We start from the raw sequence: 22,598 nt of genomic DNA, 5'->3' as shown, positions 1-22,598 counted from the left end.
CCCCTGTCAAACCCTCTCATCATCTTGTACGTTTCAAATGGATCACCTCTGATTCTTCCAGAGAATAACAGCCCATTCGACTCAATTTCTCCTCATTGGGCAGCCTTCTCCTCCGAGGAACCAATTGAGTGAACCTTCGTTGCAACCTCCGCTGAGGCAAATACATGCTTCAGTAGATAAGGAAAGCAACACTCTATACAACACTATAGGTGTGTTGTTACCAAAGTCCTAACTAGCTGCAGAAGAATTTTCTTACTCTTATGTTTCAAACGCCTTATAATAAAAGCTAACATGTTACTCGCCTTCCTAATTCCTTGCTGTACATTGATGTAAAATTATTCTGGTTCATATACACGAGTCCCTCTTGCAGTATCAATAATGAGAAGAATGTTGCTATTGAAATTACTCACCCTGTTGCTCGACCACTTTTGCTACAGCCCCAGATATTTTCAGATTGGACTGGAGTTCCCGAAATCTACAACATGCCGTCATTTCTTTTTCTTGGCTTTTATTAAGTGGAAGACTTTTAATGGGCTCCCGGCGCTAAGATTTCCCCCAGTCTTTACGGATTAGTGATGCTGTTCACATTTCCAACCTGCATTATGCGAGTGAAGTCGAAAGTGAGTTCCTGAGCTAATGTGCTCTCTAATTATTGAAGCAAAATTGCAGGGATGCAGATCAGAAGTCTTTTCCACGTGCCAACAAGATAGTAACCCTTTACTTGCAGGCTCCAAGATCAAGCAGCGTTATAAAACTCCCGGTCGGCACCCTGTCTCGAAATACCAATGTGAGGTGAATTCACATAACCAGGAATGAATTCCAACTGATGCATCTTAGATCCAATATTGGTAGCGGAGGGGTGGGTGGAGGGAGGGGGGGAGTTTTGCTCCACTTGTCACCATCTGGTTATCTTTGCACATGGCAATAAATAATCCTACGTCTCACTGGAAGTAGGTAGCATTGATCACACTCCGGCTGCGACTCGGTAACGCCAGATGAATGATCCAAATGGTAAATGGTGATGAAAATCATTCAGGCTCCATCGTATTGCCTCTGCGGCCGCCAGAGGGCGCGATCACTCGCTGAATGGAAATTCATTGTCTGACATCTGATCGAACTCGATTTGCAGCCCCGGGTTCTGCGTAGTACTGCGCCAACTGAGAATGACCAGATAATATGTTTTAGTAAAGTTGGTTGAGGGATGACTATTGTGCCTGGAAACCCTGGAGAATGCCCCTGTTATTCTCCGAAATAGTGGCTATGGAATCCTACCCGTCTGCAGTGGGGGCCTCGTTTTAACATCTCAGCCAAAATAAAGAGAGTAACTCGGTGCGACACCTCCACACGGTGCAGCACTTTCTCTGTCCTGCACTGGGGGTGTCAGCCTAGATTTTGTGCTTAAATCTCTGTACAGGGTCTTCAACCCACAAACCTCCGACTCAGTGCCGAGGTGCTCCCCACTAAACTACGGCTGATATATACAGACACATCAGAGGAAGTGGTCAGTCACACAGGATACTTTGAGGTTCTCCCATCTGCAGAGATGATGAATACGACACGGCCTTTTGAAACAGCCAGCACTCTGTAGACGAATCAGAAAACCAAGAGTCGGATACACATTTTTTGATGAGGTAACAGAGAGGGTTAATGAGGGTAATGCGGTTGATGTGGGGCACATGAACTTCAAAAAAAGCGTTTGTTAAAGTACTACATAACAGGCTTGTCAGCAAAGATAAAGCCCATGGAATAAAAGGGGCATTAGCAACATGGATACAAAGTGACAGGGAGCAGAGTAGTGGTAAACAGTTGTTGTTCAGACTGGAGGAAGGTATATAGTGCGGTTCTCCAGGGGCCACTGTTTTTCTTGATCGATATTAATGACCTAGACTTGGGTGGGCAGGGCACAATTTCAAACTTTGCAGATGACACAAAACGTGGAAGTATTATGAACCGTGAGGAGGATGGTGATAGATTTTAAGAGGATGTAGAATGGCTGGTGGAATGGGCGGGCAAATAGCAAATGCAGTTTATTACATAAAAGTGTGAAGTGTTTCATTTTGGTGGTGAAAACGAGGAGAGACAATCTCAAATAAAGGATACAATTCTAAAGGTGGTGCAGGAACAGAGAGACCTGGGGGGTATATCAATGTAAATTACTCAAGATGACAGGGCAAGTTGAGGAAGTGGTTAATAAGGCCGACTGAATCCTGGGCTTTATCAATCGAGGCATCAAATTAAAAAGAAAAACAAAGAGGTTATGGCGAACTTCTACATAACACGGGTTCTACCTCAACTGGAATATTACACCCAATTCTGGACACCACACTTTAAGAAGGATGTAAAGGGTGCAGAAATGTTTTAAGAGATTGGTTCCAGAGATGAGGGGGCTTCAGTTACGTGGATAGATTGGAGAAGCTGGGGTGGTTCTCCATAGAGAAGAGAAACTTGAGATTAGACTTGATAGGGTTGTTCCAAATCATGAGGGGTGCGGACAGAGTAGATAGAGAGAATCTGTTCTCATTGGCAGAAGTCTGGAGAACCAGGGGACACCAGTTTAAGGTAAACGGCAAAAAAACCCAAACAAACAAACGTGACAGGGGAAAACCCTTTTCAACACAGTGAGTGTTATGATCTGCGATGCACTGCCTGACAGTGCGATGGAGATAGAGTCAATCGAGGTCCAGGATAATTACCTGAAGAGAAACAAAAATTTACAGGACTACAGGGAAAAGGCCGGGGAATGGGACAAGCTGAGTTGTTAGACTGGTGGTGATATTACTGGACCAGTAAGCCAACAGCCCGGGCTGGCGCTTTGGTAGTCGCGAGTTCAAACCCCACTGCAGCCTTCAGAAGAGTTGAAGTTCAATTGATTGAGATAAAGTACCAGTGACATGAATTATGACCATGAAACTACCTGATTGTTGTTGGTTCTCTAATGTCCCACAGGAAAACATTTGCCCTACTTACCCCCTTCTACCTGACTCCTGGTCCACATCAATGTAGTTATCACTTAACTGTTCTCCCAGTGCCACTCAGTTGCATCAAGTGACGACAGGCAAGTGCTGAAAATTGGAGCAACAAAACGCGAAATCCCGGTCGTGACAAATTCCAGTTACTTTTTCTGTGACCAGTTTAGTTCGTGTCTACCCGTAGAAGGAACATAAAGCGAAACTGCCGGCAGAATCAGTTTCTGGAGGACATGCTCCAAGTCCTGGACCTCCTGTTCACAAATGTGACTTGCATTTATACAGCGACTTCAGCGTCCGTAGAGAAAACGTCCCGAAAACGGTCCGGTTTGGAGGAGAGGGTGGTGGAGAGGGTTAGGGAGGGAATTGCAGAGCTGATGTCGCTGTCAGAGGAAGGAACGGCCGAGAAATGAAGAAGCGATCAGGGTTAGTGGAGCAATATCACCACCTACCGCCCATCGATCGCCAATGCAGCCAACTTGGTCAATTCAGTACTGAGGGGGTGTTGCACTGTTGGAGGGTCAGTACCGAGGGAGTGCTGCACTGTCAGAGGGTTAGTACAGAGGGAGTGCTGCACTGTTGGAGGGTCAGTACCGAGGGAGTGCTGCACTGTCAGAGAGTCAGTACTGAAGGAGTGCTGCATTGTTGGAGGGTCAGTACTGAGGGAGTGCTGCACTGTCAGAGGGTCAGTACTGTGGGAGTGCTGCACTGTTGGAGGGTCAGTACTGCGGGAGCACTGCACTTTCAGAGGATCAGTACTGAGGAAATGCTGCACTGTCAGAGGGTCATTACTGAGGGAGCACTGCACTGTCAGAGGGTCATTACTGAGGGAGCACTGCACTGTCAGAGGGTCAGTACTAAGGGAGTGCTGCATTTTCACCTGAGATGTTAAACCAGCGGCTGGTTTGCCTTCTCAGGTGAGATGCACTATATCCCTTGGTCTGTGCCGTGAGGCAAATAGCAAAGAAGCAGCCCATTCGGCCCAACACATTCATGCTGGTGTTCATCCTCCACTCGAGCTTCCTCGCTCCCGTCTTCATCTCTTCCCATCAATAGATCCTTCTAAATCTCCTTCCCCCTATTTATGTACCTAGCTTCCCTCTTGGATACATCTCCGCTATTCGCCTTATCCCACTCCCTACATCCTCCCACTCTCTGGGTAAAGAATTTTCTCCTGAATTCCCGATTTTATTTATTAGTGACTATCTTCTGTTGATGTTTCGGAGTTCCTGACTCCCCCACCAGTGAAAACATCTTTTTCACGTCTACCCTATCCAAAGCCCTTTCATAATCTTAAAGCCCTCCATCAGATCACCCCCTCAGCCTTCTCTTTCCAGCTCTTCCTGATAACTATAACCTCTCAGTTCTGATATCATCCTTGTCATTACTTTTTTGCCCCTTCTCCTGTATCTCTATATCTCTTAAAATGAATAACAGAACTGTGAAAAGTGCTCTAACTGTGGTCTAAGGAAGATTCTATACAAGTTGAACATGACTTCTCATCGCTCTATAATGTCCAGGGAACTTTTAGAAGCAGCAATGGATTCCTACTTTGTGCCATGTTTGCAAAAGGACAAAGGGAAATGTACTTACTTTGATGACTCCATAATGGCCTTTCTTTGAAAATGTTTTGTGCCCATATCCCAATCCTTCATTCAACGTCCACCTTTATTGTTAGACATTTTTGGAACCTCTTCAACCCAGAAACTCGCGTCACTTTCATCTGAAGAGCAAGCAGCAGAAGAACAGAACAAAAGAGTAAAACCCTCAATGTTGTGGCTGAGGACCAGGTGCATGGGCGATGGGTGTTGGTGTGCAGACAAATCAGCTGAAATGATAACAGCACTGCGCACATCAACAGAACACCTGGGAACTTGCACACCCCTAGTTTGGAAGACCTTGGACTCTCTGAGTGATAGGTGAAGAGACTGCAGTGTGCACAATTTACTGGATACAGTAAGTGCGTTCTATCTGAGGACCCGTAGCCGGTGCTTCTTGAGATCCTACAGGTTGTGGAGGGACAATGCAGGGAAAGAAAAGGGTAAGGGACGGAGGCAGGGATTGGGATAAGGGGTGCAACAGAGGGAGGGAATTGAGAGGGACAGAAAGAAAGTAAGAAAGAAAGTGAGATAGAAAGAAAGAAAGAAAGACAGAAAGAAAGAAAGAAAGAAAGAAAGAAAGAAAGAAAGAAAGAAAGAAAGAAAGAAAGAAAGAAAGAAAGAAATAAAGAAAGAAAGAAAGAAAGAAGGAAAGAGAGAAAGGCTCGAGAGTGGCTGAATGGCCTCCTCCTGTTCCGGTGCAACAGGTTCAAGAGGGGCTAAAGTGCCTCCTCCTGTTCCTGTGTAACAGGCTCTCGAGGGGCTGAATGTCTTCCTCCTGTTACTGTGTAAAAGATTGGAGAGGGGCTGAGTGTCCTCCTCCTATTCCAGTGTAACAGACAGGAGAGTGGCTGAATGTCCGCCTCCTGTTCCTTTGCAACAGACCGGAGAGGGGCTGAATGTCCTAATCCTGTTCCTGTGTAACAGACTGGAGAGGGGCTGACTGTCCTCCTCCTGTTCCTGTATAACAGGCTCCAGAGGGGCTGAATGTCCACCTCCTGTTCCTGTGTAACAGACTGGAGAGGGGCTGAATGTCCTCCTCCTGTTCCTCTGTAACAGACTGGAGAGGGGCTGAATGTCCTCCTCCTGCTCCTGTCCAACAGAGCGGAGAGGGTTTGAATGTCCTCCTCCTGCTCCTGAGTAACAGACTCGAGTGGGGCTGAATGTCCTCCTCCTGCTCCTGTCTAACAGACAGGAGAGGGGCTGAATGTCCTCCTCCTGCTACTGTCTAACAGACTGGAGAGGGGCTGAATGTCCTCCTCCCGTTCCTGTATAACAGGCTCCAGAGGGGCTGAATGTCCTCCTCCTGTTCCAGTGTAACAGACTGGAGAGGGGCAGAATGTCTTCCTCCTCTTCCTGTGTAACAGCCTGGAGAGGGGCTGAAAGTCCTCCTCCTGTTTCTATGTAACAGACTGGAGAGGGGCTGAATGACCTCCTCCTGCTCCTGTCCAACAGATGGAGAGGGGCTGAATGTCCTCCTCCTGTTCCTGTATAACAGGCTCCAGAGGGGCTGAATGTCCCCCTCCTGCTCCTGTCTAACAGACTGGAGAGGGGCTGAATGTCTTCCTCCTGCTCCTGTGTAACAGACTCGAGTGGGGCTGAATGTCCTCCTCCTGCTCCTGTCCAACAGACTGGAGAGGGGCTGAATGTCCTCCTCCTGCTCCTGTCTAACAGACTGGAGAGGGGCTGAATGTCCTCCTCCTGTTCCTGTGTAACAGGCTCCAGAGGGGCTGAATGTCCTCCTCCTGCTCCTGTCTAACAGACTCGAGAGTGGCTGAATGTCCTTCTCCTGTTCCAGTGTAACAGACTCGAGAGGGGCTGAATGTCTTCCTCCTGTTCCTGTGTAACAGACTGGAGAGGGGCTGAATGTCCTCCTCCTGCTCCTGTCTAACAGACTGGAGAGGGGCTGAATGTCCTCCTCCTGTTCCTGTAGAACAGGCTCCAGAGGGGTTGAATGTCCTCCTCCTGCTCCTGTCCAACAGACTCGAGAGTGGCTGAATGTCCTCCTCCTGTTCCAGTGTAACAGACTCGAGAGGGGCTGAATGTCTTCCTCCTCTTCCTGTGTAACAGACTGGAGAGGGGCTGAATGTCCTCCTCCTGTTCCTGTATAACAGTCTCCAGAGGGTCTGAATGTCCTCCTCCTGCTCCTGTCCAACAGACTCGAGATTGGCTGAATGTCCTCCTCCTGTTCCAGTGTAACAAACACGAGAGGGGCTGAATGTCTTCCTCCTCTTCCTGTGTAACAGACTGGAGAGGGGCTGAATGTCCTCCTCCTGATCCAATGTAACAGACTGGAGAGGGGCTGAATGTCCTCCTCCTGCTCCTGTATAACAGGCTCCAGAGGTTCTGAATGTCCTCCTCCTGCTCCTGTCCAACAGACTCGAGATTGGCTGAATGTCCTCCTCCTGTTCCAGTGTAACAAACACGAGAGGGGCTGAATGTCTTCCTCCTCTTCCTGTGTAACAGACTGGAGAGGGGCTGAATGTCCTCCTCCTGTTCCTATGTAACAGACTGGAGAGGGACTGAATGTCCTCCTCCTGTTCCTGTGTAACAGACTAGAGAGGGGCTGAATGTCCTCCTCCTGTTCCTGTGTAACAGACTGGAGATGGGCTGAATGTCCTCCTCCTGTTCCTGTATAGCAGACAGGAGAGGGGCTGAATGTTAACCTCCTGTTCAAATGTAACAGAATGGAGAGGGGCTGAATGTCCTCCTCCTGTTCCTGTGTTTCAGACTGGAGAGGGGCTGAATGTCCTCCTCCTGTTCATATGTAACATACTGGAGAGGGGCTGAATGTCCTCCTCCTGTTCCTGTGTAGCAGACTGGAGAAGGGCCGAATGTCCTACTCCTGCTCCTGTCTAACAGAGCGGTGAGGGTTTGAATGTCCTCCTCCTGCTCCTGTGTAACAGACTCGAGTGGGGCTGAATGTCCTCCTCCTGCTCCTGTCTAACAGACTGGAGAGGGGCTGAATGTCCTCCTCGTGCTACTGTCTAACAGACTGGAGAGGGGCTGAATGTCCTCCTCCTGTTCCTGTATAACAGGCTCCAGAGGGGCTGAATGTCCTCCTCCTGCTCCAGTCTACAGACTGGAGAGTGACTGAATGTCCTCCTCCTGTTCCAGTGTAACAGACTGGAGAGGGTCTGAATGTCTTCCTCCTCTTCCCGTGTAACAGACTGGAGAGGGTCTGAATGTCTTCCTCCTCTTCCCGTGTAACAGACTGGAGAGGGGCTGAATGTCCTCCTCCTGATCCAATGTAACAGACTGGAGAGGGGCTGAATGTCCTCCTCCTGCTCCTGTCCAACAGACTGGAGAGGGGCTGAATGTCCTCCTCCTGTGCCTGTACAACAGGGTCCAGAGGGGCTGAATGTCCTCCTCCTGCTCCTGTCTAACAGACTCGAGAGTGGCTGAATGTCCTCCTCCTCTTCCTGTGTAACAGACTGGAGAGGGGCTGAATGTCCTCCTCCTGTTCCTATGTAACAGACTCGAGAGGGGCTGAATGTCCTCCTCCTGCTCCTGTGTAACAGACTCGAGTGGGGCTGAATGTCCTCCTCCTACTCCTGTCTAACAGACTGGAGAGGGGCTGAATGTCCTCCTCCTGCTCCTGCCTAACAGACTGGAGAGGTGCTGAATGTCCTCTTCCTGTTCCTGTATAACAGGCTGCAGAGGGGCTGAATGTCCTCCTCCTGCTCCTGTCTAACAGACTCGAGAGTGGCTGAATGTCCTCCTCCTGTTCCAGTGTAACAGACTCGAGAGGGGCTGAATGTCTTCCTCCGCTTCCTGTGTAACAGACTGGAGAGGGGCTGAATGTCCTCCTCCTGTTCCTATGTAACAGACTGGAGAGGGGCTGAATGTCCTCCTCCTGCTCCTGTCTAACAGACTGGAGAGGGGCTGAATGTCCTCCTCCTGTTCCTGTAGAACAGGCTCCAGAGGGGCTGAATGTCCTCCTCCTGCTCCTGTCCAACAGACTCGAGAGTGGCTGAATGTCCTCCTCCTGTTCCAGTGTAACAGACTCGAGAGGGGCTGAATGTCTTCCTCCTCTTCCTGTGTAACAGACTGGAGAGGGGCTGAATGTCCTCCTCCTGTTCCTATGTAACAGACTGGAGAGGGGCTGAATGTCCTCCTCCTGCTCCTGTCCAACAGACTCGAGAGTGGCTGAATGTCCTCCTCCTGTTCCAGTGTAACAGACTCGAGAGGGGCTGAATGTCTTCCTCCTCTTCCTGTGTAACAGACTGGAGAGGGGCTGAATGTCCTCCTCCTGTTCCTATGTAACAGACTGGAGAGGGGCTGAATGTCCTCCTCCTGTTCCTGTATAACAGGCTCCAGAGGGGCGGAATGTCCTCCTCCTGCTCCTGTCCAACAGACACGAGAGTGGCTGAATGTCCTCCTCCTGTTCCAGTGTAACAAACACGAGAGGGGCTGAATGTCTTCCTCCTCTTCCTGTGTAACAGACTGGAGAGGGGCTGAATGTCCTCCTCCTGTTTTTGTGTAACAGGCTGGAGAGGGACTGAATGTCCTCCTCCTGTTCCTGTGTAACAGACTAGAGAGGTGCTGAATGTCCTCCTCCTGTTCCTGTGTAACAGACTGGAGATGGGCTGAATGTCCGCCTCCTGTTCCCGTGTAGCAGACAGGAGAGGGGCTGAATGTTACCCTCCTGTTCAAATGTAACAGACTGGAGAGGGGCTGAATGTCCTCCTCCTGTTCCTGTGTTTCAGACTGGAGAGGGGCTGAATGTCCTCCTCCTGTTCATATGTAACATTCTGGAGAGGGGCTGAATGTCCTCCTCCTGTTCCTGTGTAGCAGACTGGAGACGGGCTGAATGTCCTCCTCCTGTTCCTGTGTTACAGACTGGAGAGGGGCTGAATGTCCTCCTCCTGTTCCTGTGTAACAGACTGGAGAGGGGCTGAATGTCCTCCTCCTGTTCCTGAGTAACAGACTGGAGAGGGGCTGAATGTCCTCCTCCTGTTCCTGTGTAACAGACTGGAGAGGGGCTGAATGTCCTCCTCCTGTTCCTGTGTAACAGACTGGAGAGGGGCTGAATCTCCTCCAGCTGTTCCTGTGAAGCAGACAGAAGAGGGGCTGAATGACCTCCTCCTGTTCCTGTGTAACAGACTAGTGAGGGGCTGAATGTCCTCCTCGTGTTCCTGTGTAACAGACTGGCGAGGGGCTGAATGTCTTCCTACTGTTCCTGTGTAACAGACTGGAGAGCGGCTGAATGTCCTCCTCCTGTTCCTGTGTAATAGACTGGAGAGGGGCTGAATGTCCTCCTCCTGTTGCTGTGTAACAGACTGGCGAGGGTCTGAATGCCCTCCTCCTGTTCCTGTGTAACAGACTGGAGAGCAGCTGAATGTCCTCCTCCTGTTCCTGTGTAGCAGACTGGAGAGGGGCTGAATGTCCTCCTCCTGTTCATATGTAACATACTGGAGAGGGGCTGAATGTCCTCCTCCTGTTCCTGTGTAGCAGACTGGAGACGGGCTGAATGTCCTCCTCCTGTTCCTGTGTTACAGACTGGAGAGGGGCTGAATGTCCTCCTCCTGTTCCTGTGGAACAGACTGGAGCGGGGCTGAATGTCCTCCTCCTGTTCCTGAGTAACAGACTGGAGAGGGGCCGAATGTCCTCCTCCTGTTCCTGTGTAACAGACTGGAGAGGGGCTGAATGTCCTCCTCCTGTTCCTGTGTAACAGACTGGAGAGGGGCTGAATCTCCTCCAACTGTTCCTGTGAAGCAGACAGAAGAGGGGCTGAATGACCTCCTCCTGTTCCTGTGTAACAGACTAGTGAGGGGCTGAATGTCCTCCTCGTGTTCCTGTGTAACAGACTGGCGAGGGGCTGAATGTCTTCCGACCGTTCCTGTGTAACAGACTGGAGAGCGGCTGAATGTCCTCCTCCTGTTCCTGTGTAATAGACTGGAGAGGGGCTGAATGTCCTCCTCCTGTTGCTGTGTAACAGACTGGCGAGGGTCTGAATGCCCTCCTCCTGTTCCTGTGTAACAGACTGGAGAGCAGCTGAATGTCCTCCTCCTGTTCCTGTGTAGCAGACTGGAGAGGGGCTGAATGTCCTCCTCCTGTTCCTGTGTAACAGACTGGAGAGGGACTGAATGTCCTCCTCCTGTTCCTTTGTAACAGACTGGAGAGGGGCTGAATCTCCTCCAGCTGTTCCTGTGAAGCAGACAGGAGAGGGGCTGAATGACCTCCTCCTGTTCCTGTGTAACAGACTGGTGAGGGGCTGAATGTCCTCCTCGTGTTGCTGTGTAACAGACTGGCGAGGGGCTGAATGTCTTCCTCCTGTTCCTGTGTAACAGACTGGAGAGCGGCTGAATGTCCTCCTCCTGTTCCTGTGTAACAGACTGGAGAGGGGCTGAATGTCCTCCAGCTGTTCCTGTGAAGCAGACAGGAGAGGGTCTGAATGTCCTCCTCCTGTTCCTGTGTAACAGACTGGTGAGGGGCTGAATGTCCTCCTCGTGTTCCTGTGTAACAGACTGGCGAGGTGCTGAATGTCTTCATCCTGTTCCTGTGTAACAGACTGGAGAGCGGCTGAATGTCCTCCTCCTGTTCCTGTGTAATAGACTGGAGAGGGGCTGAATGTCCTCCTCCTGTTGCTGTGTAACAGACTGGCGAGGGGCTGAATGTCCTCCTCCTGTTCCTGAGTAACAGACTGGAGAGGGGCTGAATGTCCTCCTCGTGCTACTGTCTAACAGACTGGAGAGGGGCTGAATGTCCTCCTCCTGTTCCTGTATAACAGGCTCCAGAGGGGCTGAATGTCCTCCTCCTGCTCCAGTCTACAGACTGGAGAGTGACTGAATGTCCTCCTCCTGTTCCAGTGTAACAGACTGGAGAGGGTCTGAATGTCTTCCTCCTCTTCCCGTGTAACAGACTGGAGAGGGGCTGAATGTCCTCCTCCTGATCCAATGTAACAGACTGGAGAGGGGCTGAATGTCCTCCTCCTGCTCCTGTCCAACAGACTGGAGAGGGGCTGAATGTCCTCCTCCTGTGCCTGTACAACAGGGTCCAGAGGGGCTGAATGTCCTCCTCCTGCTCCTGTCTAACAGACTCGAGAGTGGCTGAATGTCCTCCTCCTCTTCCTGTGTAACAGACTGTAGAGGGGCTGAATGTCCTCCTCCTGTTCCTATGTAACAGACTCGAGAGGGGCTGAATGTCCTCCTCCTGCTCCTGTGTAACAGACTCGAGTGGGGCTGAATGTCCTCCTCCTACTCCTGTCTAACAGACTGGAGAGGGGCTGAATGTCCTCCTCCTGCTCCTGCCTAACAGACTGGAGAGGTGCTGAATGTCCTCTTCCTGTTCCTGTATAACAGGCTCCAGAGGGGCTGAATGTCCTCCTCCTGCTCCTGTCTAACAGACTCGAGAGTGGCTGAATGTCCTCCTCCTGTTCCAGTGTAACAGACTCGAGAGGGGCTGAATGTCTTCCTCCGCTTCCTGTGTAACAGACTGGAGAGGGGCTGAATGTCCTCCTCCTGTTCCTATGTAACAGACTGGAGAGGGGCTGAATGTCCTCCTCCTGCTCCTGTCTAACAGACTGGAGAGGGGCTGAATGTCCTCCTCCTGTTCCTGTAGAACAGGCTCCAGAGGGGCTGAATGTCCTCCTCCTGTTCCAGTGTAACAGACTCGAGAGGGGCTGAATGTCTTCCTCCTCTTCCTGTGTAACAGACTGGAGAGGGGCTGAATGTCCTCCTCCTGTTCCTATGTAACAGACTGGAGAGGGGCTGAATGTCCTCCTCCTGCTCCTGTCCAACAGACTCGAGAGTGGCTGAATGTCCTCCTCCTGTTCCAGTGTAACAGACTCGAGAGGGGTTGAATGTCTTCCTCCTCTTCCTGTGTAACAGACTGGAGAGGGGCTGAATGTCCTCCTCCTGTTCCTATGTAACAGACTGGAGAGGGGCTGAATGTCCTCCTCCTGTTCCTGTATAACAGGCTCCAGAGGGGCGGAATGTCCTCCTCCTGCTCCTGTCCAACAGACTCGAGAGTGGCTGAATGTCCTCCTCCTGTTCCAGTGTAACAAGCACGAGAGGGGCTGAAAGTCTTCCTCCTCTTCCTGTGTAACAGACTGGAGAGGGGCTGAATGTCCTCCTCCTGTTTTTGTGTAACAGACTGGAGAGGGACTGAATGTCCTCCTCCTGTTCCTGTGTAACAGACTAGAGAGGTGCTGAATGTCCTCCTCCTGTTCCTGTGTAACAGACTGGAGATGGGCTGAATGTCCTCCTCCTGTTCCCGTGTAGCAGACAGGAGAGGGGCTGAATGTTACCCTCCTGTTCAAATGTAACAGACTGGAGAGGGGCTGAATGTCCTCCTCCTGTTCCTGTGTTTCAGACTGGAGAGGGGCTGAATGTCCTCCTCCTGTTCATATGTAACATACTGGAGAGGGGCTGAATGTCCTCCTCCTGTTCCTGTGTAGCAGACTGGAGACGGGCTGAATGTCCCCCGCCTGTTCCTGTGTAACAGACTGGAGAGGGGCTGAATGACCTCCTCCTGTTCCTGTGTAACAGACTGGAGAGGGGCTGAATGTCCTCCTCCTGTTCCTGAGTAACAGACTGGAGAGGGGCTGAATGTCCTCCTCCTGTTCCTGTGTAACAGACTGGAGAGGGGCTGAATGTCCTCCTCCTGTTCCTGTGTAACAGACTGGAGAGGGGCTGAATCTCCTCCAGCTGTTCCTGTGAAGCAGACAGAAGAGGGGCTGAATGACCTCCTCCTGTTCCTGTGTAACAGACTAGTGAGGGGCTGAATGTCCTCCTCGTGTTCCTGTGTAACAGACTGGCGAGGGGCTGAATGTCTTCCTACTGTTCCTGTGTAACAGACTGGAGAGCGGCTGAATGTCCTCCTCCTGTTCCTGTGTAATAGACTGGAGAGGGGCTGAATGTCCTCCTCCTGTTGCTGTGTAACAGACTGGCGAGGGTCTGAATGCCCTCCTCCTGTTCCTGTGTAACAGACTGGAGAGCAGCTGAATGTCCTCCTCCTGTTCCTGTGTAGCAGACTGGAGAGGGGCTGAATGTCCTCCTCCTGTTCATATGTAACATACTGGAGAGGGGCTGAATGTCCTCCTCCTGTTCCTGTGTAGCAGACTGGAGACGGGCTGAATGTCCTCCTCCTGTTCCTGTGTTACAGACTGGAGAGGGGCTGAATGTCCTCCTCCTGTTCCTGTGTAACAGACTGGAGCGGGGCTGAATGTCCTCCTCCTGTTCCTGAGTAACAGACTGGAGAGGGGCCGAATGTCCTCCTCCTGTTCCTGTGTAACAGACTGGAGAGGGGCTGAATGTCCTCCTCCTGTTCCTGTGTAACAGACTGGAGAGGGGCTGAATCTCCTCCAACTGTTCCTGTGAAGCAGACAGAAGAGGGGCTGAATGACCTCCTCCTGTTCCTGTGTAACAGACTAGTGAGGGGCTGAATGTCCTCCTCGTGTTCCTGTGTAACAGACTGGCGAGGGGCTGAATGTCTTCCGACTGTTCCTGTGTAACAGACTGGAGAGCGGCTGAATGTCCTCCTCCTGTTCCTGTGTAATAGACTGGAGAGGGGCTGAATGTCCTCCTCCTGTTGCTGTGTAACAGACTGGCGAGTGTCTGAATGCCCTCCTCCTGTTCCTGTGTAACAGACTGGAGAGCAGCTGAATGTCCTCCTCCTGTTCCTGTGTAGCAGACTGGAGAGGGGCTGAATGTCCTCCTCCTGTTCCTGTGTAACAGACTGGAGAGGGACTGAATGTCCTCCTCCTGTTCCTTTGTAACAGACTGGAGAGGGGCTGAATCTCCTCCAGCTGTTCCTGTGAAGCAGACAGGAGAGGGGCTGAATGACCTCCTCCTGTTCCTGTGTAACAGACTGGTGAGGGGCTGAATGTCCTCCTCGTGTTGCTGTGTAACAGACTGGCGAGGGGCTGAATGTCTTCCTCCTGTTCCTGTGTAACAGACTGGAGAGCGGCTGAATGTCCTCCTCCTGTTCCTGTGTAACAGACTGGAGAGGGGCTGAATGTCCTCCAGCTGTTCCTGTGAAGCAGACAGGAGAGGGTCTGAATGTCCTCCTCCTGTTCCTGTGTAACAGACTGGTGAGGGGCTGAATGTCCTCCTCGTGTTCCTGTGTAACAGACTGGCGAGGTGCTGAATGTCTTCATCCTGTTCCTGTGTAACAGACTGGAGAGCGGCTGAATGTCCTCCTCCTGTTCCTGTGTAATAGACTGGAGAGGGGCTGAATGTCCTCCTCCTGTTGCTGTGTAACAGACTGGCGAGGGGCTGAATGTCCTCCTCCTGTTCCTGAGTAACAGACTGGAGAGGGGCTGAATGTCCTCCTCCTGTTCCTGTGTAACAGACTGGAGAGGGGCTGAATGTCCTCCAGCTGTTCCTGTGTAACAGGCTGGAGAGGGGCTGAATGTCCTCCTCCTGTTCCTGTGTAACAGACTGGAGAGAGGCTGAATGTCCTCCAGCTGTTCCTGTGAAGCAGACAGGAGAGGGGCTGAATGTCCTCCTCCTGTTCCTGTGTAACAGACTGGTGAGGGGCTGAATGTCCTCCTCGTGTTCCTGTGTAACAGACTGGCGAGGGGCTGAATGTCTTCCTCCTGTTCCTGTGTAACAGACTGGAGAGGGGTTTGAATTGGCCTTCTCTTGTTCTTGTGTAACAGACTGGAGAGGGGCTGAATGTTCTCCTCCTGTTCCTGTTTAATAGACTGGAGAGGGGCTGAATGTCCTCTAATTGTGCTCCAAAGGTCTAACTAAATTTCAGCACCTCAGTCTCAACTGCCGTCACCAGGTGAAGACCTCGGGAGCACTTCAAGTGGCGGCGACATGTAAGTTTTGCGTTCCTATTTTTTGTGTGAGTGTCTATCACTGTGGGAACAGCAGGGACACGGTGATAAAATCCAATGCAACCTCCGTACAAAAACCTCGCTCTACACACCTGGTGGAGGATCAGCAGAAGAGCAGTGACAACAGAGTAAACGAGTCAACATGGCCCTGGATTATAACGGGAACTGGGCCCTTTTCATCTTAAAGATGTCTCAGAGTGGTCCAGCCTGAAAACCTAGAACAATCCTGAGGAAAAGAGAAGAACTGTGTGTCATTTGTGTGGAAATGTGATTACATTTGTGTGGACGACGCTGGCCCTTCTTTCTGGTTTGCAAAGACCAGTCCAATATGACCCTGGCCTGTGAACCACCCCGCCCTGTCTCGTTCAGTTACAAGGGGAACATCTCCCGGGTCTGTTCATGACTGAGTTTGGAGCATCGTGCAAAAGACATAGCTTACTTCGGCGATGGGACCAAGTTGACAGTGTTGGGTAAGGTGACTCTGTATTTCTGTTCCTCCTATCGATCAGAATCTATATCTAGTTTAAAAATCACCAGGAGTAATGTTCAGATATTAGATACATTAAAGGGTTAACTCATGAGGACTGGTTACTCAGACTAAGCTGACAGTCCCTCGAATATAGAACATTAAGGGCTGATATAATGGAGGGGTTTGAGGTGTTGGATAGATAGAGAGAGAAGCTGCTTTCTCAGGTTGGGGGGTGTCCAGAACAATTTAAATTATCACCTTTCAGGGGTGATATCAGGAAGCACTTCTTCACACAAAGGGTAGTGGAAATCAGGAACTCTCTCCCCCCTCCTTCCCTCCCCAAAACAATCAGTTGAGACTGGGGGTCAATTGATAAATTCAAATCCAAGATTGATCGACCTGTGTAAAACAAAAGTATTGAGGGTTGCAGAACCAAGGAGGGATGATGGAGTTAAGAGTCAGATCAACCCTGAACTAACTGAATGGTGGAACAGGCTCGAAGGGCTGAATGGCCACCTCCTGTCCCCATGTTCCTACGACCTTTACGGTCATTTACATAATAGGAACTTCAATGGAACAGACTTAACAATCTAAGGGGATTGAAGGGGATTTTGTGACAGCCCCATACCAGTGTGCTCCAATACCGAAGCATATTTTGGAGATGGGACCAAACTGGTGGTTTTAGGTGAGTGAATGCATTCCTAATACTGGAAAAGTTGATTCAATTTGGGAATTCACGTGAGGTGGTCGAGGGGGTGAAAATATAGAAATTTGGTGAATTAATTACAATTCTTCAGCTTACAAATGGAGACCTACAACTGCCGAATTCGTTTCACTGTAGGGAAGGGGTTTGAGTGGATACATAAGGGAGGGTCTCTAAAATAAACAGAACAAACAGCAATGTAGATACAAATAGAATGATTGCGCTTGTAAGAGAAGAACAAGAGGACACAGACATAGAACGAAAAATGTCAGATTGCATCGTTCAGTATGCAGTTCTGGTCTGCATATTATAAAAGAAATGATGTAGAGGCTCTGGATAAGGTAAGTCAATACAGATTAACAGCTGTGCTGCCCAAACTGTTATAACTATTGGGGAAGGTCGGACAGACTGGGACTCCGTTCTCGAGAGCAGTGAAGTTTGAGGGGTGACCTGGTAGAGGTCTGTACGATTTTGAAAGGGGTTTCGATCGGGTAGACACACCGAAGTTTTTTCCACTTGTGGGGAGACCAGAACGGGGAGAGCATAAATGTCAGACAGTCAGTAATAAATTCAATAGGGAATTCAGGAGAAATTTCTTTACCCAGACAGTGGTGCGAATGTGGAACTCAATACTACAAGGAGTGGGTTTAAAAAAGTAGATTGGATAAAAAAAAATTGAATTGAACGAAGGGGATGAGAGGAATCTCAAGTGGAGTGTAAACACTGGCATGGAGCAGATGGGCTGAATGGCCTGTTTGTGTGTTGTAAATTCTGTATAATTCTATCTATTCCCTCTTAACCTCGAGCGGCAATGAATGAAACCGTTTTGAGACCCAGTATTTTCAAGTTACTAATCGAACTGGTGGGCTACCCATATCCAGTGGACAATGAGGTGTCAAGGGCCCCATGACCTTTCCTCATTCACCCAGGATAATAACGGAATTGAAAGAGTTTAATTTATGACGATGTGTTGTTTAAAGTAGGATTGCAGTAAATTGAGAATTTGAGATTCAGGGGTGATCCAATTGATGTGTTTAAGATAATGGTAGGATCTGATATTTCCTCTGGTGTGATGGGTCCAGAACAAGAGAGCAAAATCATACACTGATAGCTAGACCATTCAGGAGTGATGTCAAGAAGGACTTGTTTCCAAAATGCCCCGTGGAATCCAGAAATCTCTCCCACAGAAAGCTGAGGGGTCAACTGAAAATTTCAAATGTGTGGTTGATTATTTTTTGATCGGCAAAGATGCTAATGGTTATGGAACCAAGAAGGCAGGTCGATGGGGTTATGGTACAAATAATTTATAATCTAATTAAATGTCGGAATAAGCACGAAGGGCTGAATGGTCAACTCCTGTTCCCCAGTTGCTATGTTCCTATGGACAAATTTTCCTTATACTTGTCGGTTCTCCCTTATTATGAGGGGCTACTTCGGGAAAGGGCTCAAAGACAGGTGATGTTTTAATACATGAGTTTATCATTGTGCTCTGGTGACATTTATTATTTCGGAGCTGGGACTAAACTCACTGTTTTAGGTAAGATTATGTTTGCACATGTATATATTTATCTATGTAAATACATCTTTTCATCTGTAAGTCTATCTATTTATCTATCTATCTATCAATGTACCTATCTATTTGTTGGACTGTGGATCCATCTGTCTGTCTGTTTGTCCACCTATCTATCTATTTGTTTGTCTAGACATCTGTCTACCCATCGTTGTATTTTGGTATTGTTGTTTAGTGCAGTGCGGGCGGGTATACCAACCTGCTACATTTTGGGGACGTGTCCACGTTGACGATTTTGGGTGAGTTCAGTTTCTTTGTTTTCAGTGAAGCAAGGGTCACCTGTAAACATCTTGCAAGAAGGATTGAATGAATAATTGTGAGGGACTTAGAGAAAATCTCCTATTGTCAGGATTGCCACGGTGGATAACTGATGAACGGGTCCACATATAGACGGGGCAGACAGTCTTGGGAATTCTGTTAGTTATAACTGCAAACTGCCTGGTTAGTCCACGAGTTTACATTAACTTACAGTTAGCTTGCGTTAACCAGAGGCCACTATCAAATATTAAGGAATGGCCCAGTGAGTTTCTTTTCTTCCAGAAGAGAGTTGGGGAATGTTTTGTGATGTGAGGTGATGATGTGGGAGCAGGGAGTATTCAACCTATGTATTTTGGAGATGGCACTAAATTAACTGTCCAGGGTAAGTGAGATGTTAGTCAAAATACGTCTCTTACTAGCATTGAAAACGTCGACTAGTTTACTCTCTTCAATTTAAAGAAAGGCGAGAGAATGTGAAAACAGGCAAAAGAGTAAGCATTGCATTGAAGAAGCAAGAATGTAAATAGCTAAATGTAGGAGATTGGAGGAGGGCTGGTGAGAGAGGAATTTGCAACCAGAGATCATGGCTGATCTGATGTTGGCCTCGATCCCTCTTTCCTACCTGTTCTCCATAATCCTTGGCTCCGCTCTCTATCTCAGTTTGAATGCATTCACGGGCTCAGTCTCCACAGCGCTCTGGAGGAGGGAATTCCAAAGATTCACGACTCCCTGATGGAAGACATTCCTTCTCCACTCCGTCCTAAATGAGCGACCCCTCATTCTGAAACTGTGCCCTTTAATTCTACATGGGAACATTCTCTCAGCCTTTACCCTGTCAAGCGCCCTCAGAATCTTAGAATTTCCCAGAAGATCATCTCCCATTCTTCTTAACTCCAGATGGAGAGCAAACAGCAGACAAAACTGGAGGGAGATGGGAAATTAGATTTAAAACAGTGAAAAAGAGACAGAGACAAGGAGATCAATTGTAACAGAATATAAGATAAAGAGCAATAGGGTGGAATAATGAATATAACACAAGGCAAAATGTTCCAACTATGTTCATTAACTATTGTGTATCGAGTTGAAGAAACGTGAGTTCTGATACAAAAGTGTAACATTGCGTCAGGCAACGATGGTTATACTTTTGGGGGTAATTCAAAACTCATGGTTTTAGGTAAGTGAGATAGAATCGAATTAGCTCTTTAAAGGAAAGTGGAATCAGAGGGATGTCTAGTTGAAATTTAAAATTATTCAAACCTAGTTGTGGATCTGAGGACCTTATATATAAACATACACCTTGTATTTGTGTTCCGGCTTCATGCATTACTTCCGAGCCCCATATGGAATATTTCCTGAAACAAACTAGAGACGTATTGTGCATGTGGAAATCGACATGTGATAAGTACCTTGGATATCAGAGGTTGAATGGCCTAATCCAGTCCCTAATGTAGCTAAATCGGCGTAATGCGAGTTGATGATAGGAGTGAGGTACAGGGACAAATACGTGACAATCAAGAAATTTAGAATAAAGAGTTGAGGAAGCTGGAAAGTACCTTCGTTAAAGAAGGATTGACGAGGAGTTGAGCAAGGGAGTTAAGCTGAACCTCGATGAATCGCTGGTTAGGTCCCAGCTGGAGAATTGTGGGTGTCACATGTTAGGATGGATGTCAAGGCCTTAGAGTGGTTGCACGAATGATTTATTCGACTGGTTCCAGCGATGAGGGTCTTCAGTTGCGTCTAGAGACTAGAGCAGAGAAAGTTTAGGGGGGATTTGACAGAGGTGTCCAAAGCAATGAAGGCTTTGGACACAGTACATGCTCAGAAACAATTTCCAATGCTCGAAGCGTTGGTAAACAAAGGGCACAGAGTTAAGGTAATTGACAAAATAAACAGGGGTGATATGAAGAATAAAACAATTATGCGGTGTGTTGTTATCTGGAATGCGCTGCCTGAAAGGGTGGTGCAAACAGACTCAATAGTAACTTTCAAAAGGGGGACTGGACAATTACTTGAAGGGGAAATTATTTCTACTGGTGGATGGGTCAATAAACAAAGGTCAGATATTTAAAATCATTGACAAAAGATCTACAAGGACAATTACTAGATTCCTTTTCACTCAGAGTTGTCAGAATTTGGGACACTCTAACTGAAGCAGAATGCTGACTCTATGTTTAAATAGAAGTTACAGGAACATAGGATCATCGGTACACAGGAGCAGGAGTAGTCCATTCGGCCCCTCGAGTCTGTTCTGCCAATCAATGCGATCATGACTGATCAGTGACCTAACTCCATCTACCCCCATTGCCCCATAATCCCTTAATAGCTATGGTTAACAAAAATCTATCAATTTGAGATTTAAAATTGACAATTGTTCCAGCAGAAGAGAGTTCCAAACTTCTACCATCCTTTATGTGAAAAGATGTTTTCTAATTTCATGCCTGAAAAGTTCTGGCTCTAATTCTTAAACTCTGTCCCGGAGATCTAGACTGCACAACCAATGGAGATCGTTTCTCTCCATCTACATCATGCATTCCCCTTAATATCTTGAAAACTTTGCTCAAACCACCCTTTAACCTTCTCTTTTCCAAAGAATAGGAAATGTCGAATCTTTCCTTGCAATTTAACCCTTGGCGTCCAGGTATCAGTCTGTTTAATCTACATTACACTTCCCCCAAGACCAGCATATCCTTCCTAATGTCTGGTGCCCATAAATGCTCAGAGGAACTCCAGATGTGGTGTAACCAGGGCTTTGTATAGCTGAAACAAGACTTCTACCTCATTCTACCTATTAACTATTTTGCTTTACTCGTAACTGCTTTCTGAAATAGCCACGCAGTTGTCAAGGGCAACTAGGGATGGGTAACAAATGCTGGCCTTGTCATCGACGCCCACATCCCATGAAGGAGTTTTTTAAAAGCGCCTCAACCTCCTCCAGCACCCTACAACCCTCCCTATCCCTGTAACCTCCTCCAGTCCCTTACAACCCTCTCTATGTCTGTAACCACCTCCAGTCCCGACAACCCTCCCTATGTCTATAACCTCCTCCATGCCCCTACATCCCTCCCTATCTCTGTAACCTCCTCCAGCCCCGACAACCCTTCCTATCTCTGTAACCTCCTCCAGCCTCTACAACTCTCCGAGATCTTTGTGATCCTGAAATTCTGGACTGTCCGATTTCCATCAATCCACCATTGAGAGCTGTGCACTTAACCACTCAGCTCTGCACCTTTCTTTCCATCCACCTTGACGATACGAAGATACATGATCTTTTTGCATGTCGGATCCTACTCGAAGGGCTGAACGGTCAATTTATGCTCTCGTGCTGCTGTCAGCCAATATTCCTGTACTTGTCGGTTCTCCATTGTTGTGAAAGGCTCTCTTGGGATAGAACCACAGAGAGTTGAGAGGTTTTATTCAGGGATCTAGGTTTTGCTCTGCTGAATCGGAACTGGATCTAAGTTTTAGGTAATATCCCATCTACATAAATGTGCAAATATCCATTGTTCGATCGATCCACAATGTATCTGTGCATCCATCTTTGTGTTTAGATATAGATACATTACTTGTTTGAGACTGTACCTGTCTACCCAACGCTGTGTTTTGGTACTGTTGTTTAGTATAGTGTAGGCGGGAACATCCAGACTCTACATTTTGGGGAAGGCTGGACTCTAACAGTTTTGGGTGAGTTACATGTTTATTCGATTAAGCCAGGATGGCTGGTTTCATATTGCCTGTGTCATGCAGATGTTCTGTCCATGGCTCTGTGCTCCTTTTCTCCAGCAGGAGAGATGAGAATGACAAGGGAAAAAGGTAGGTAAGGCGGTTTCCCGTTACTTTCGTCAGAACAAGACGATAACTGAACCCCTGCTGTTGACCTTGCTCTGAATCACACGTGAACCATCTAGCTAACTGAACTAATAGGTCCCCATCCTACATGCACAACTTACTTAATAATTATGACGAACTCCAAGTAAAATTTTCCAATATTGTCAGAGCTGTTTCTGTGGACATCTGACGAACTGGTCCATACATTGATGCAGAGCCAGTATTGGGAATGTTGCTAGTTTTAATTGCCAAACACCCTGGTTAGTTTATGAGTTTACTTTGGCCTATGTCACTCAAAGGCCCATATCAAATATTAATGATCGGGACAATGCAAATAAGCAGGACACTGTTGAGGAATGTTGTGACATGGTGATGTGGGAGCAGGAAGTAACCATCCATCATATTTTGGAGATGCCACGA

The 22,598-nt window shown here is 48.3% G+C and overlaps 1 protein-coding gene across 1 annotated transcript in view; it reads left to right on the top strand.

The window, feature by feature from the left end:
• LOC137361197 (uncharacterized) overlaps positions 1 to 22,598 on the top strand; it is a 52,018-nt gene that overhangs the window by 4,446 nt on the left and 24,974 nt on the right. The window contains exons 4-11 of the mRNA XM_068026119.1: positions 659 to 787; positions 1,415 to 1,584; positions 3,154 to 3,319; positions 4,404 to 4,551; positions 4,645 to 4,724; positions 15,272 to 15,335; positions 17,565 to 17,570; positions 17,663 to 17,818. Of these exons, the coding sequence (XP_067882220.1) occupies positions 659 to 787; positions 1,415 to 1,584; positions 3,154 to 3,319; positions 4,404 to 4,551; positions 4,645 to 4,724; positions 15,272 to 15,335; positions 17,565 to 17,570; positions 17,663 to 17,818 (919 nt within the window). The remainder of the gene's footprint in view (positions 1 to 658; positions 788 to 1,414; positions 1,585 to 3,153; positions 3,320 to 4,403; positions 4,552 to 4,644; positions 4,725 to 15,271; positions 15,336 to 17,564; positions 17,571 to 17,662; positions 17,819 to 22,598) is intronic.

Source organism: Heterodontus francisci, unplaced genomic scaffold (genome assembly GCF_036365525.1).
Source record: "Heterodontus francisci isolate sHetFra1 unplaced genomic scaffold, sHetFra1.hap1 HAP1_SCAFFOLD_349, whole genome shotgun sequence".
NCBI lineage: Eukaryota > Metazoa > Chordata > Chondrichthyes > Heterodontiformes > Heterodontidae > Heterodontus > Heterodontus francisci.
The sequence above is the reverse complement of the archived record's forward strand: the minus strand, read 5'-3'. Positions and strand labels throughout refer to the sequence as shown.